Genomic DNA, 15744 nt, shown 5'->3' with positions numbered 1-15744 from the left:
CAGCTTTTTCCAAGCTGCAGTTGGCCTCCCTGAAGCAGCTCAGTCTATCTCCCATCATGCCAGGTGCTGTGTTTGTGTGGCCCTGGTACAGTCGAGGACTTAGTCACAGGGGTCTGGCTACTGCTGTGGGAGTTAAGAGAGGTCTGGGCAGGGCCGGAGTTTCCAGCAATTATCAGGGGCCATGGGCAGCAGCTGTTCCAGGGTGGGTTGAAGAGAAGTCTGGTGCCCCAGTCAGTATAGGGCCCTATAGCAACTGAGGCCCTGTCTGACTGTTGGCTGGCCCGGGAGCAGAGTGGACCAGTGGCCCTCCTGGTAACTGGTCTGCGGGTCTGCTTGTGTGTGTGTGTGTATGTGTGTGTGTGTGTGTGTGTGTGTGCTGCCAGGGACCAAACTCTGAGCCTTACACCTGCAAGGCACACTGTACTTGCGTCACCCTGGGAGGTCCCGAGAGATGCTGTGCTTATCTGCCAAGAGCAAGAGCCACAATACTGGTTGCAAGGGAGGTCAGCTAGGGGCACTATGCCCTAGCGGTCTCTGAGAAGAAAGGAATTCAGTGAGGCATTGCCTGCCACTGTCATCAGCTCTGAAGAGGATGGGCTCTGAGCTGCTTGGGTGCTCATCTCAGAGCTTTAAGGCAGGGGCAGTGCCAGCTGCGGAGGCACGACCCTCCCTGGGGTCCCGGACAGCTGTCTTGAAGTCTGCCTAAATTCAAGGGAACTCTCTGCACCAGCTCCTGTCCCTTGCTGCTCCCTGGGTTTCATATGCAATTTGCTAGAGGCAGTACACACAAGTCCAGCCCACCTGGTCACCTTGTTCCCCATTTTCACTATTCTCTCCTGACATCAGATATTTGCACCCATTCATTTCATCTTTCCACGTCTCTGGATACTTTTTCTTCCTACTTTCCATGTGTGAGGGGGTACTTTTTATTCAAGGGAAAAATTATTCAAATTACTTATGGTTATAATATCCAAGACATAAATGGTATTTAAATGGAAAGGGCACAATTTCTTCTGAAAGGGCCCTTACCTTCTGGGTATGGGGTGGCAAAAGGCCTGGGGTTGTTTTGGCTATACCCTGTATTGCTCAGATCTTCTTCTGGTTCTGTGCTAAGCAGTGACCCCTGGTGGTGCTCACCAGGGCCAGCAGCATGCCAGGCCAGAACCTGAATTCACTGAGTCCTTACATTAAAGCAAACATCTGTCCTGAGTGTCAGATTACAAGTGAAGCTCTCACACAGGCAGGAAGCCCTGTACCTCCTCAGATGGCTGGTCCTCAGCTCTTCCTCGCCTCACCAGGGAAATCGAATAAGCTAAATGCAGAAACTGCACTAATACAGGTTACGTTGCTTAAGCAGCCATGGCAAGTGGTTTTTATTTTCAAAGTGAGGAGAGACAAAGGTCTATATATTATTTAAGATGATTCCCTCCTTCCTTCCTTCCCCTCACTCCTGCTTGTACCTTTAGTTCCGGTGCTTGCCAGGGAGTGCACAACAGGTCATGGCATCTGCAAGTCTGCGTCCTGCACACCTGGTGCCAGGACAACGTGAGCCTGTCCATTGTGTTCTAGATATCAGTGAGCAGAATGGCCGGGACCTTGCTCAGCGCATGCAACAGTGTCAGGCACTGAAGCGACGGCCTCATGCTTAGAGGCAGGAGCTTTTCCCACAGACACATTTCCCCAGACTTACATACAGACTGCAACTGCAGGAAGAGCTGCAGTGTCAGCAGGTCTGGGTGCTCCACCCGCAGCAGCTCTACACTAGCAGTGCTCTCTCAGAGGACAAGTACCTGTGCTCGCTTCTCCATGTCTTGGCAAGTTCCGAGCTGCTTCTCCATGGCGACTCGGATCTGTCTTGCTTCATATTCTAACTGCCGCCTGGTCATATCTGTTTGCAAGGAGAACTAAGACCACAAAAGAGTGTCAGTACCTGGGGCAACGTGTTCATCAGTAAAGGCTAATGCGCATACAAGTACCAACACAGGAACAAAGTGATGAGCAATTACACAAACATAAAAATCATTATTGTGTAGGAGAAAATGATTTTTTACTTGAAGACACCCCAAAACCTGATTGTGCAGTGCTTGTCTGAATCTGGGGCACTCGTGCAGGTGAAGGGCTGATCCATAGTCAATAAAACAAGTAGCTCTAAGTCAATCATACTATCCCAACTGAAGCAGACAGTTGGTCAGTCAGGGCGAACCTATCTTCAGCTCCTTTAATTTTTCTCAACTGAAGAGGCAATACTTTTAATTATTAAGGCCAGAATACAGACAAAAGAAAAATCAAAAACAGGACCACCATTCTTAACATCAGAACTCAAAGTAAGGATTTCTACATTCTTATAGACTTAACAGAAAATTCCTCCATTTGTAAATTTTTTTAAAATTGACATGACAAAAAATACTTTATTTTATAATAGATAATTATAAATCATGAGGACAAAGTCAAACATTTTTGGTAGAAATTTAAGAGAAGCGAAGTTAAGACAGTGTTGACTTACTGAAACCAATTCCTTTAACTATTTACTGATTTACCCGGGCCCCACACGCACTGCTCAGGAGGCCCAGAGTCCTGCTTGGCAGGTCTCAGCCTCCAAGCTGGGTGGTGAGGGGCCCCTGGAGGTGGTGCCACAGGTCACTCAGGCCACTCCAGCAATGTGTGGTGGTGCTGGGGATTGGGGGGCACAGCACCTTCAGGTCATACCCAGCAGTGCCTGGGAACTTTCAGGGACGGACCTGGTGATCCTTGGGTGGGGCTGGGGACTGGACTGGGATGGCTGCATGCAAGGCAAGCACCTTAATTCCTGAACCATCTCCCCAGTGCCTTATTAAAGAACATAATAATCCTCTAATTAAAATTCTAACTTCTTGGCAACTGCTATGTGTGCAGAGGGATAAAAAGGACAAGTGAGTGAAACACATGTCCAAAGAGGTGATATTTTAATTGCAAAAAAGATCTGCCATAAGGGCTCGAGAGACAATTTGTGTGTATGTGGGAAGGGGGGAGTGTGTATGTGTGGGGGGGACCTGGTCTGCAGGAGGCCAACCAAGGGTCCATCATGGGCACTAGGCTCCCTGAGCACCAGCAGGGGTCAATGCTCCACACAGAGCCAGGGACAGCACCTGAGTGTTGCAGGCGTGACTCAAAGACACAAACCAAAGCCCAAAACAAATCAAAAAAGGCAAAAACAAAACCATCTGATATAATTCCAACAGTGCATTTAAAAAAGATGGTGATAAACATTCTTACAATGTTTGATAATTCAATACACAGAATAAAATACAGCTACCTAGTTAAAACCTGAGTTCTTTAGGGTCAAAACTCAATATGCTAACTGGGACCTGAGTAAAAGTTTCATCATCTTTATGAAAAGTTAACTTATATTCAGGCTGAAAGGTGGATGAACACATTGGAGTTTACAAATAAGTATAGATGCAGCCACACTACATTTTTTAATGGAATACCTAAGTACATTTAAAAATCAAGCAACTAAAGCCTAATACAAATTGGATTGCCAAGTTACTTACATTTTCAGTTAAAGGAAGACTGTCTATTCTTTTTGTGAGATTCTGAAGTTGAGCATAATACCAATCTTTTTCCTTTTCTTCTTTGTCAAGGTCAGCAAGAAGCAATGATCTGTATTTAAAAAAAAAAAGGCAAGCTTACAGAATGCTGATATATATTACATAATAGCAATTTTCTTCAGCTATTGTAAAGCTCCCTACTTAAACTTTAATAGTGAATAAAAATACCCATTTTGGATGTTTAAAGATGTGAAAGAATAAGAGTCACTATAACAATAAATTTATTATTGTTAAGTTTAAAAATTTTATAATTGATTATTGTTGGGCTGGATCAATAGCACAGCGAGTAGGGTGTTTGCCTTGCAAGCATCCAACATGGCTGACCCGAGTTCAATTCCTGCGGCCCTCTCGGAGAGCCCGGCAAACTACCGAGAATATCTTGCCTATATGGTAAAGCCTGGCAAGCTACCAGTGAGGTATTCAATATGTCAAACACAGTAACAATTGTCACAATGGAGACTTTACTGGGCCCACTTGAGCAAGTTGATGAACAACGGGAGGACAGTGACAATGATTATTGTTAAGTTTAAAAAATTTTAGTTAAATAAAATAGAATTCGTAAAAGGTAAAGGTAAAGGCCCTCCCGTTGATCGTCGATTTGCTCGAGCGGGCCCAGTAACGTCTCCATTGGAGACTTTGTTGTTACTGTGTCTGGCATATCGAATACTCTCGGTAGCTTGCCGGGCTCTCCGAGAGGGGTGGAGGAATCGAACTCGGGTCGGCCATGTTGGCTGCTTGTAAGGCGAACGCCCTACCCTCTGTGCTATCGCTCCACTAGAATATATACATTCCAAACAGGGTCCTCTTTATATCATTTCCATATTCATATTAACTAACAGAATATGATCATAGTTTACAGAAAAACATATAGCTACAACAAAACCCAATATTAATATAAGAATGTTGGCTGCGTGCAAAGCAAATGCTCTACCGCTGTGCTATCGCTCCAGCCAAAGAAAAAAATAAGTGAGGTTTTTAGTAGTAACAGCAAAAAAAAAAAAAAAAAAACCATAATAAGAGTAAGTAAGTTCTCTTATTCTAAGAGAAACTTTACTTAACTTGAAATTTGGAAATGAATTTGCTACATAACTCCTAAACAACCCAATCAATGATGTCTTCAATGCAATCTACCTTAAGATATTCTGATTATAATATGCAAAACACTAATGAGTGTTATTTGGATAAAAAATTGTAGATACGAAAATGTATATGATCTCAACCACCTCATTAAAAGTGAGAGACTGATTCATATCACAAAGAATGAAAACAACCAGTGCTGGCATGATGTTGGGAAAAAGGAGACCTCACTCATTGCTGCTGGGAATGTCAACTTATTCAGTCTTTTTGGAAAACAAAGTAGACACTTCTCAAAAAACTAGAAACTCAGCTTCCATATGACCCACCAACCCCACTTCTTGGTATCAACCTCAAAGACCCAAAAATTCTACTGAGAAAGAGACATCTTCACCCCCATGTTCTCTGCAGCACGATTTACAACAGCCAAAATTTGTCGAAAAACAGATGACTGAACAAAGGACTATGACATCCATGATGAAATACTACCTTGGCCATAAGAAAAGATGAAGTCACACAATTTTCTGCCAATATAGATGGATATGGAGAGTACTGTGATGAGTTAAGTTAGCCAAGAGGAGGGGAGAGATAGAGGATGATCTCACTCATGTGAGGGACATAAAAACACACAGCAGGGAAGCAACACATGACCAAAGAAAGCAGAACTGCGAACTGTTCTATAAAACTGAGATTACACCATGGAGAATGGGGTTGGGAGAGGACAGTGGTGGGAAAAGGGTATCCATGAAACCCTACCAGCAACTAGTAAGTTGTGGTACTTAGGATTGAAAAGGGAAAAAAAGTTATGATCTCTCTCCTTTCAGGATCCCAAGGAACCATCAATATCATTTTCTGAATATATTTCCAAAGATAATCTATAAAAATGCAAGGATATGTGTACATGCTTATATAACTACTTAAAAACATAACAGTAGCATAGATGCATGCTTCTGTAATCTTTTCACTGAAAAATTGGAAATAATTCTTCTTTTTTTGTTCTTGGGTCACACCCGGCGATGCACAGGGGCTCCTGGCTCTGCACTCAGGAATTACTCCTGGCGGTGCTTGGGGGACCATATGGGATGCTGGGAATTGAACCTGGGTTGGCCGTGCGCAAGGCAAATGCCCTACGCACTGTGTTATCGCTCCAGCACCCCCAAAACTGGAAATAATTCTATCATCAGAACATGAGGTAGTCCTAGGCATTCTCCACTAGATATACAGAACTTCATAGTATTCACAAATCCTACCCCCCTAAAAAAAGCACAGAATAACTAGTCTGTGTTAGAAAACATTTAGTCTTTCTAGTCTTTTGCCATGATAAACAATGATCACTGTTCTGTAATTTTATATTTGCTTTACTCAACAATCATAAGTCAAGCATCCTTCGCATTATTTCACACAGATGCAAGCAAGGTGAATTCCTTGGATGTGCTAAAATCTCTGTCTGGGCTGTCAGGTGGTGCTATTGGGCCCTTGGTGCCAAAGATAGCCAGGGTTGCCATTGTGGTGTGTGGTGTTACTCAGGGGACTATGCTGTGGTGGGACTCAAACCCAGGTCAGCCGCATTCAAGGTGTGTGCCCTCACTCCTGCACTACTTCTTTGGCCCCAAACTGCCTTAGTTTACACCCTTCCCGCTTTCATCAGCCTGAACGTCTGATCAACTCTGGGCAGGGAAGGGGCCAGGCCACATCCAGTGGTGCCCCGGGATTACTTCTGGTAGTGCTCGGTAGACCTAATGTGGTGCGGAGAGTAAGTGGGGTCTTTGCTGGCAAGGTCAGTGCCTTTGCCCCTGGATGCTCTCCAGCCTCTTCCTCAGCTTCTGCTGCCTTGCGTGCCTTACATGTGTGGGCCCGCACCTGCCTCTCAGTGCCACACAGTCCCTGTAGCTGACTCTGATCTCTCCTAAGGACAAACAAGGCTCGTCTCTTTTCCACGACTCTCTCTGATGAACAGAACTCCACAGTAAGAAAAATAGCTTCCTTGTTAGTCATGTGGTTGAAAATATATTTTCTAAGTATATCATTGTCAGAGTATTGTCAGTATACCAGATTTTTAAAAAATTTTATTTTTATAAAGTTGTTCACAATGATTTATTACATTCACTATTCCAACACCAATTCCATCACCATTATTTCTAATTTTCCCAACCACCAACCAAGCCTGCCCCAACAGCAAGCCCTGAATAATTTATTTTGTATAGCTTCTTGTGAATAATCTGCTAAAAATAATCCCAAAAAAGTTTCCTTAGAAGAAAGTGTATGAAGATGGTTGCATCTCACCCTGAAGCCATTAAGCCCTTGTGTAAAGGATTACTACCATGCTGCTACAGGCTGACCTTGTGTGCTGTTAGGTATGTATTTCTGATCAAGGTCAATCGCCTTCTACTTTACACACCATCCAATGTGGTATGATGCTCCCAGTACATCAGTGGTGTAGGGTGAGACGGCACATGGCCATGAATGCAGCCACATACTCTAGAAACTCTAAAATTTTAAATAGGGTGCACCAGATGTTTTTGATAAAGAAATTAAAGCCAGTACTTTGTTGCTGAGTCTCTCTCACAATGATTCACTTTTTTAAAAAAAGAAAGAAAAAAGAATCTTCAAATGAAAAAAAAAAAAGAATTTTACAGAACCGGCAGAGAAACACAAGTATGCGGGACCCATGGCTGAGATCTCCAAGCCTGCTGGGATCGGGACTGGGCCTCCTCCACCTAGACCCCCCAGTTTTTCCAGTAGCTTGGCAGTCATACCCACAAACTGGCCCTGGTGCCATGTAATCTTATCAACGGCCAAGATCAGAGACTATAAAACAAAGCTCCCGGAAGAGAGTGATACAGTATTTCCTGGAGCACGTGTCCCTCTCGGAGAGACCTGGCAAGCTACTCGTGTCATACTTGATACACCAAAAACAGTAACAATTACGGTTCTCATTCCCCTGACCCTGAAAGAGCCCCCTATATGCCATCGAGCTACACTAGCACACGACAGGGATGAATGGAGACATTACTGGCACCCGCTCGAGCAAATGATGAACAATGGGACAACAGCGATACAGTGATAAGTGTATTCACCAACCTTAAAATTCTCACCAATTTTAGTTTGAAACTGACAAAATGGGTCTAAGTCTAAAGTAAGAATTCAATCATTTATTGATCAGATTATCTAATAAAATATTTTCTATTACACATAGTATATTTTTCAAGAAGATAAATTTTGCTAAAATATTCTTTATATATGACAGTACTTTGTGACAAAAACAAAAGCTTTATAGGCAGCTTTAAAAATATTTTTTCTGGACTTATTTCTTTTTCATCAAAAAATAAATCTAACAATGACAGTTTAATAAAAAATTCTGCTATTTTTAATTTATTTTCAATTATAAAATAATAAACTCGGAATATCCCCTGGGAAAAAAGAAGAAGAAATTAAAATTTTCTTGTTGTCAGGCTTGTGGGTACTGTCTGTTATGGCTCCCGGAGCTGGCTCTCACACAGCCACAGTTGCCACTCTGCTAGTACTATGAATTCTGTTCTACTGGCTTTAGAAGATTCCATGTTTTAACTTTTGGGGGAGAGGGTAGTGACAGGGACTGAACTTGGGACTCATTTTTCTTTTGTGTTTTTTGTTGTTGCTGTTGTTTTCTTGTGCCCCACCCAGCCATGCTTGGGGCTTACTCCTGGTCTGCGCTAATGTGTGAAGGCAGAATGACTAGACTGTTTAAGTGATGGGGCAGACTGGGACAAGGATTGCTAGTTTCACTGAGCAGGGGGACTTGGGAAGCAGCATTTAGGGTTCAGTGCACTGCAGGCCTATTCCACACCTCTCAACAGTCCCCTGCATATGATGGAGTACTGCATCTAAAGAGCCCTAATGATGACACCAAAAAAACTGACCAGACCCATCGTACAGGCAGCAGGGCATTTGCCTTGCATGTGGCCGACCCAAGTTTCCAAGTTCTCTCCCAGCATCCCATTTGGTCTCCTGGATACCTCCAGGAATAATCCCAGCATCCTATTTGGTCTCCTGGACACCTCCAGGAATAATCCCTGAGCATCGCCAGGTATGACCCAAAAGAGAGAACAAACAAAAAACTGGGCAGGGGGCTGGAGCTACAACATAATGGGTAGGACGTTTGCCTTGCATGGGGCCAACCCGGATTTGATTCCCAGCATCCCATATGGTCCCCTGAATACCGCCAGGAGTAATTCCTGAGAACAGAACCAGGAGTAACCCCTGTGCACCGCGGGGTATGACCCAAAAAGAAAAACAAACAAACAAACAAACAAACAAAAAAACTGTATCACTGTATCACTGTCATCCTGTTCATCGATTGCCTCAAGCAGGTACCAGTAACGTCTCCTTCATCCTAGCCCTGAGATTTTAGAAAGTGCCACATTCGAGGCTCTTTTGGGGTCAGGAGAATGAGACCCATCATTGTTACTGGTTTTTGGCATATGGAATACGCCACGGGGAGTGTGCCAGACTCTGCCATGTGGGCAGGATACTTTTGGTAGGCTGCCAGGTTACAACAAAAAAAACCTGGGCAGACAGGGCAGCAAACAATGCAGCCGCTTGACTGGCATCAATACCCAGTACCACGCGGCCCCCCTAGGTACTGCCAGGGTGGCCGGGGGTCCCTGGAGCAGCAGCGCATCCCCAGGTCTTTCCTACATGGAGCTGCTAGTCCCCAGGGACTCCTGAGCACCAGCCAGGAGCCGCCCCCAAAGGGTCAGAGAACCCGAGCAGATGCTTTTTCAGAAATAGAGAAGGTCCTCCACACCATTAGCTGTCACAGAAGTGAAGCCAAAGCGGTCTGTCAGGATGCTGGCAGTGCGGTAGCAAAGGGGTCCTGATGCCCTGTCTGTGGGACTGTACACTGTGTGGGGTTCTTGGGAACCAAGAGTGATTCCACCTATGGGTATCTGTCTGATCAGATTTAATGAATACAAGCTGAAGACTATTAGCGCAGAGGAAGAAAGGAAAGGCTGCGGGGAAACCCCCACAGTATGGGATGTGGTCCTATGAATAGAATTCCTGAGGTATTCTATTTGGAGGTCAGGTTAAAAGACTGTAGCATTATGTTTTCAGTTGTGGACTGACTACTTTCTAACTTTATCTCGGACAATATAGAGGAGTTAGAAAAAGGGGGGGGGTGTGCAGCGTTAATCTATCACATAAGCAAGTACTAAAAAATAAGGGAAAATCATGAGAATAAGAATGACATCAAATTTCTCCTCAGAGACACTGATAATGAAGAAAGAAAATGAGTTGAACCTGACTGGGTTTCAATCAAGTGCAAGAGCAGAAATAAAAGATTTGCTGCTGGCACAAGGCCTGCTGAATGCCCTGAGAAGCAGCCAGAACCCAAAGGCTGCAGGCACAGCAGAAACACATGCCGTGTGGTCCCTTCACCCCAGACACAGGGCAGCCAGGTTCAAGGAAACCTGACCTTGCACTGCCCCCAACAGCTGAATGCACACTTTTCATGGTTAGTGTTTCCTGTCGAGTCAGAAAGAGTCCTGGTTCAGTTTAAGAAATAAAGACTCATGTAAACTTAACAGATGAAAGGAAAATTTGGGACTCCTCCAATTCAGGTAATGAGGCGTGTATTTATAGATAGACACACCCAGAACAAAGAGAAAGTAATAAAGTATTTTGCCTCTCAGTGAATTATGTTGGATACATTTCATACCTTATTAACTCTAAGAAGAAAAGAATTTACATTTTAGCTGAAAGAAACCAAACTCATTCTATACATCAAGTTTTTAAAAACTGATAAAAAAAATGTTTTATTTGTGGCCCCTGTAAAAGGTCTTCCATAAGAAAACAGTCACCCTATAATGCATACAGTGTTACTAAATAGTTTTTAAAAAACCCTACAGATTAAGAATCAGTTATGTACTTGGATTAGATGTAAACACTGTAATCGTCTGTGTAATTCAGTGTACAAAGCATCAAAACTATTTCAATGGCAAAGTATAACTATAATTTCAAGAAAACACCATCTGTATATTTTCCTATTTCATATAAATACTGGTCCAGACTTGGCACTACATAAGCCCAGGGCCTGCTTGATGTGCTGTATCGCTGGTCCCCACAGGTCCCGATGGAAGATGGACCAAAACACAACATCTGACTTTGAGTTCATGAATGCAAACTCTGTCAGCTAGCACCCACTGGACATGCATCATAATTCACATCTTATATTACATGGTAACAGTACTTAAAAAGAACAAAAGCAAATAGTTTTACACTTTAATGAAGCAAAGTTACCTCTCCTTCTCCAGCTCCTCTAAGTAGCTGGTGTTCTCTCTGCTCCCGTTGACCACCACTCTCCTCGGGAAGGAGCCCGCAGGCAGGGGGCTGCACTCCCCTGAGCGGCTGGACACGGAGCCTTCCCGGCTTCCAAAGGAGGTGGCAGGCAGGGGGCCGCAGTCCCCTGAGCGGCTGGACACGGAGCCTTCCCGGCTTCCAAAGGAGCGGAGGGACATCTTGGACCGCAGTTTCACTCCAGGGAAATTGCTGCTATCTAAGTTAAGTTCTAAATAACACAAAAAAAATTTTTATGTGACAACTGTTTTAAGTGATTTAAATACTGCCAGAGTAAACACAAATTTCAAGCCTGCAGGATCCGTGATGTATGAAATTATGACAGCTTTGAGCAACAAACTTATGTAAGGAACAGAGGAAATTCTTAATACATATGCGGATGTGCAAAAAGAGTCACTAACTACTGTTTCTTAAGTAAATTTATAATTTATATCAAAGGGTTCAGAACCCCATAGAGATAAATTCCCAAGACAGGAAAACAAACTCACTGAATAAATGGTTACTCAGCAACAGAAAGGTTGAACTTTCCCTCCCAAGTCAGCCTGGGTCAGGGGAAAGGAGCCTGTTGAGGAAAAGACAGGAGAGCTCCCTCCTTGGACTGCAATGAGATAACGCCATATCTGGGAACCTAAAGACAACTCCTCTTCTTAGCTTTAAATATAATTAAACTCTAGTGCCATTTTAATGCCTGAACTTTCAAGCCATAAAATGAGAAACACAGTCTTAAAAATTCTACTAAACATGGCCCACAATCAGCTGATCATGTGGGAAGAACCAGTGTTTCCTTTGCCCCAGTGCTAGAGTGAGGCTCAGGCCCCACACAGAGGAAGTGTCCCTTCACTGAGCGGCCTGAGCCACCTCCGTAGGCAGAACAGGCCTATCAGTGACTGGGAAATGGCAATTTGAGAAAGAGCTTTAAAAAGAGTTGGGAATTTTCAAAGAAGGGATCTAAAATAATTTACTCAAAGTTAATTAATATTTAACTTAAGACATGGCAAGCAAATGGAAACCGGCACCAACACCTAAACTAAAAGAGGCTGTACTTGGATACTCATCCCCAAAGCTGAAAAATGTAGCTTAAATTGATTTTAAAATGTTTTTCAAAAATCTACCTTTGAGACGTTCTAATAAATCAATCTGTCCAGCAGAAGCCATGGCTTCATCTTCAATACTTCCTTGTAGTTGTTTAAGTACTTCCTGTAAAAAAGAACACTGTATTAACATGACAAAATTATAATTTCACCAAGACAGGGCATTAAGTTCCTTGACATTTAGGTATGTTGGGGGAAAGTTACTTCAAATCAGTATGAATATACACAACAGACTGTAAAACACTCTGCATAAAATATCTATTCTTTTTTTTCTTAGGCATGAAATTATTAATTTATTTATGGACTATTCAACAGAGTAAAACCCAACTCTCATCAAATTGAAACAGTTTAATACAATTACTGCCAATGTCTAGCAATGTTTAGGTAAGAACAAAAGATATTCTAAAATTTATATGAGGGGCTGGAGTGATAGCACAGCGGGTAGGGCATTTGCCTTGCACGTGGCCAACCCGGGTTCGATTCCCAGCATCTCATATGGTCCCCTGAGCACTGCCAGGAGTGATTCCTGAGTGCAAAGCCAGGAGTAACCCCTGAGCATCGCCAGGTGTGACCCGAAAAGCAAATAAATAAATAAATAAATAAATAAAAATTATATGAAAAGTGAATGGAAGGGTCAAAAACAATTCTGAAAATTAAGGTAGTGGAAGGATTCACTCTGATTCCAATATAGAGTCACATTAATAAGGACTATGATTTTATGGTAAGTGAGTTACTAAGCCACAAAGACAAAAATATCAGATGTTTTCATTAGTATGTGGTATAAAGAATAGTATATCGAGGGTATTAAAATGGTGGACAAAACAGCAACTCTAGATTACAGAAACAAAAATGCTAGTGAAAGAGAGAAATGGAGTGGGGACATTCTTGAAATAATACAGGGGCAATGCTCTTGAAATAACATAGGGGCAATGTTCAGAGGGCTCGGGCTCATTTGTAGTACAGAGGCAAGATATCTGTATACATCTAAACCACTCCAACTTCCTGATGGATCTATCACATCTACCAGAAGGGCAATGGAGAAGATTATCCATGACTTCTACTCGGATCTCTTTGATAGACAAGTCCACCTGCCAACATACCAAATTCTGAAGGATGGATATGTCGTTCCCAATGTTCTCCCTTCTGATATCCCACAAGTCATTTTGTTGGTAAAGAAGCGAACGCCACCCGGCCCAAACAAGGTCAGACATGAACACCTGAAGAACCTCCCATCAGTACTCATCACTGAGTACTGGCTCAGCTCTTCACACGCTACCTGTCTGAATGCAAGGTTCCGTCCCAATGGAAAACCAGCAGGACTGTACTACTGTACAAGAAGGGAGACATCCACAACATTGGCAATGATAGCCCGATCTGCCTGTTGTCTGTCGTCTACAAACTGTTCACTTGAGTAATCCTGAATAGGATTGGCAGAACACTAGATGAAAGATAACCATGCGAGCAAGCTGGGTTCTGCAAAGAATTCAGCACGATCGACCATATCCACACGATAACCAAGCTCACTGAGATTGCTCAGGAGTTCAAGATGCAGCTCTAACGTTCATTGATTTAAAGAAGGCCTTTGATTCTGTTGAGACTGAAGCAGTCATCGAAGCCCTAGCCAAACAGGGCATTCAAACTTCATACATCAGGATCCTCCATGAGCTGCATTACGGAGTCACCACCAGGATCTTGCCATTCTACAAGGAAGTGATCATCCATGTCAAAAGAGGGGTTTGGCAGGGTGATACCATTTCACCAAAACTCTTCAGTGCCACCCTCGAGAACATCAAGAGACGACTGGAATGGGAAGGAATGGGAGTGAAGATAGATGGTCGGCAACTACACCACTTCCGCTTTGCTGATGACATTGTTCTAATAACACCAAACATCAGCCAAGTGGCACAAATGCTGGCCAGCTTGGACTGTGAGTGTGGAAAGGTCGAACTACAGCTGAATCTCACGAAGACAATGTTTATGAGAAATGGTCTTGTTCCTGACGTTCCATTCGCTCTCAATGGAATGAACATCTCCGAATGTAACAGTTATGTGTACTTAGGTCGAGAAGTCAACATGACGAATGACTTGGCACCTGTGTTGCGCAGGAAGAATGAGCGGCTTGGAATGCCTTTAAGCGCTTTGAAGAAATAGCTAAGAGGACGAAGAACCTCTGGCTCTGGGCACATCTCTTCGATTCCACTGTTCTTCCTGCATTAACATACGCCTCAGAGACCTGGGCCCTACAAAAACAGGATAACGCTATTTGGGTCTCCCAAAGAGGAACTGAAAGAGCTATGCTTGGAGTATCATGCTTCACTCAAATGAGAGAAAGAATACGGAGTTCCGACCTCCGTCAAGAATCAGGGATGCTGTCTCCTTTGCCAAGGTGTCGAAAATCAGATGGGCTGGACACGGTAATGAGATTTGGAGACGACTGCTGGACTAGAACCATTATTGGTTAGATTCCACAGGATGTCAAAAGACCACAGGGCTGCCCACCTACGAGATGGTCAGACTTCTTTGTCAAGACCCTGAACAATCGGTTTGAGGCTCTTCATGTTTCTAGAACAAGCAGATGCCACTGGGCTACACTAGCACGTGACAGGGATGAATGGAGACATTACTTGTGCCCACTCGAGCAAATGGATGAGTAACGGGATGTCAAGTGATCAAGTGATCTAAACCACTAGACCCAACACTATGATAAGTCTGAGACCCAAAGTACAATAATTAAACTTAAACTATCTGTCTAGGAGACAGGTTGTGAAGTGGGGAGGAACATGAAGCATGGGCAGAGGGATAAAATAACTGGTAGCGGGGTTACAATTGGGAACAATGTACGTAAAATACTTTTTCTTTTTGGGTTACACCTGGCGATACACAGGGGTTACTCATGGCTCTGCACTCAGGAATTACTCCTTGCGGTGCTCAGGATACCATATGGGATGTTGGGAATCGAACCTGGGTTGGCCGTGCACAAGGCAAATGCCCTACCCACTGTGCTATTGCTCCAGCCCCATAAAATACCTATTCTTAACGATGAATAACATCCCATCAAATATCTAATATCCAACAATACTAATAGGAATTCGGGGACCCAACAACAGACAAAGTGAGAGTTTGATATCTGGGTAGTCTCTATGCAAGATATTTTATCGACAGTTAATTTATGTTGTCTCCAACTTTCAAAATATACGGTGGATTCTCATTATTTCAATAATCAATTATGATTCACAGACAGCGCAAGCTAGAAAAGCTGTTTTTCAGAATTCATGCCTAATAAACTTGAACTTATATGACCATAAGAAATAGCGAACTGATGCACTGTACTATGCTTCTTTGTTTGTACCCTAATAAAGACTCCAAGGTGGACATCCCACAAAGCTGCATTCCACCAGCGCTGCCCTATATTCAGAGCCTCCCAGGTCAGGGTGCTTACTGCCGACTCATGCTTCTCTGGATAAGTTTTTCTCATAGAAAAATAGAAACTCTATTTTGATCAGGTTTTCAAAATGTTCCTTAATAATAACCGATTTGATATTCACATTTTCCTTATGGGAGGTAATCAATTCTAGTTCCCAGCACAGTTCATTGGTCAATTTGGTTTCCCAGTACAAGTCCATGTATTTGAATATTTACAATTTTATGGGGCAGTT

At 43.2% G+C, this 15744-nt stretch overlaps 1 protein-coding gene across 7 annotated transcripts in view; it reads right to left on the bottom strand.

Annotated features, from left to right (window-relative positions):
- APC (APC regulator of WNT signaling pathway) overlaps positions 1-15744 on the bottom strand; it is a 150581-nt gene that overhangs the window by 69231 nt on the left and 65606 nt on the right. For all 7 annotated transcript variants that reach the window (XM_056139043.1, XM_056139045.1, XM_056139048.1 and 4 more), the window contains 4 exons: positions 12110-12194; positions 10941-11208; positions 3531-3639; positions 1791-1904 (listed from right to left, as the gene is read on the bottom strand). In XM_056139043.1, coding sequence (XP_055995018.1) covers positions 1791-1904; positions 3531-3639; positions 10941-11208; positions 12110-12194 — 576 coding nt within the window. The remainder of the gene's footprint in view (positions 1-1790; positions 1905-3530; positions 3640-10940; positions 11209-12109; positions 12195-15744) is intronic.

Source organism: Sorex fumeus, unplaced genomic scaffold (genome assembly GCF_029834395.1).
Source record: "Sorex fumeus unplaced genomic scaffold, SorFum_2.1 ptg000131l, whole genome shotgun sequence".
NCBI classification, from domain to species: Eukaryota; Metazoa; Chordata; class Mammalia; order Eulipotyphla; family Soricidae; genus Sorex; species Sorex fumeus.
The sequence above is the reverse complement of the archived record's forward strand: the minus strand, read 5'-3'. Positions and strand labels throughout refer to the sequence as shown.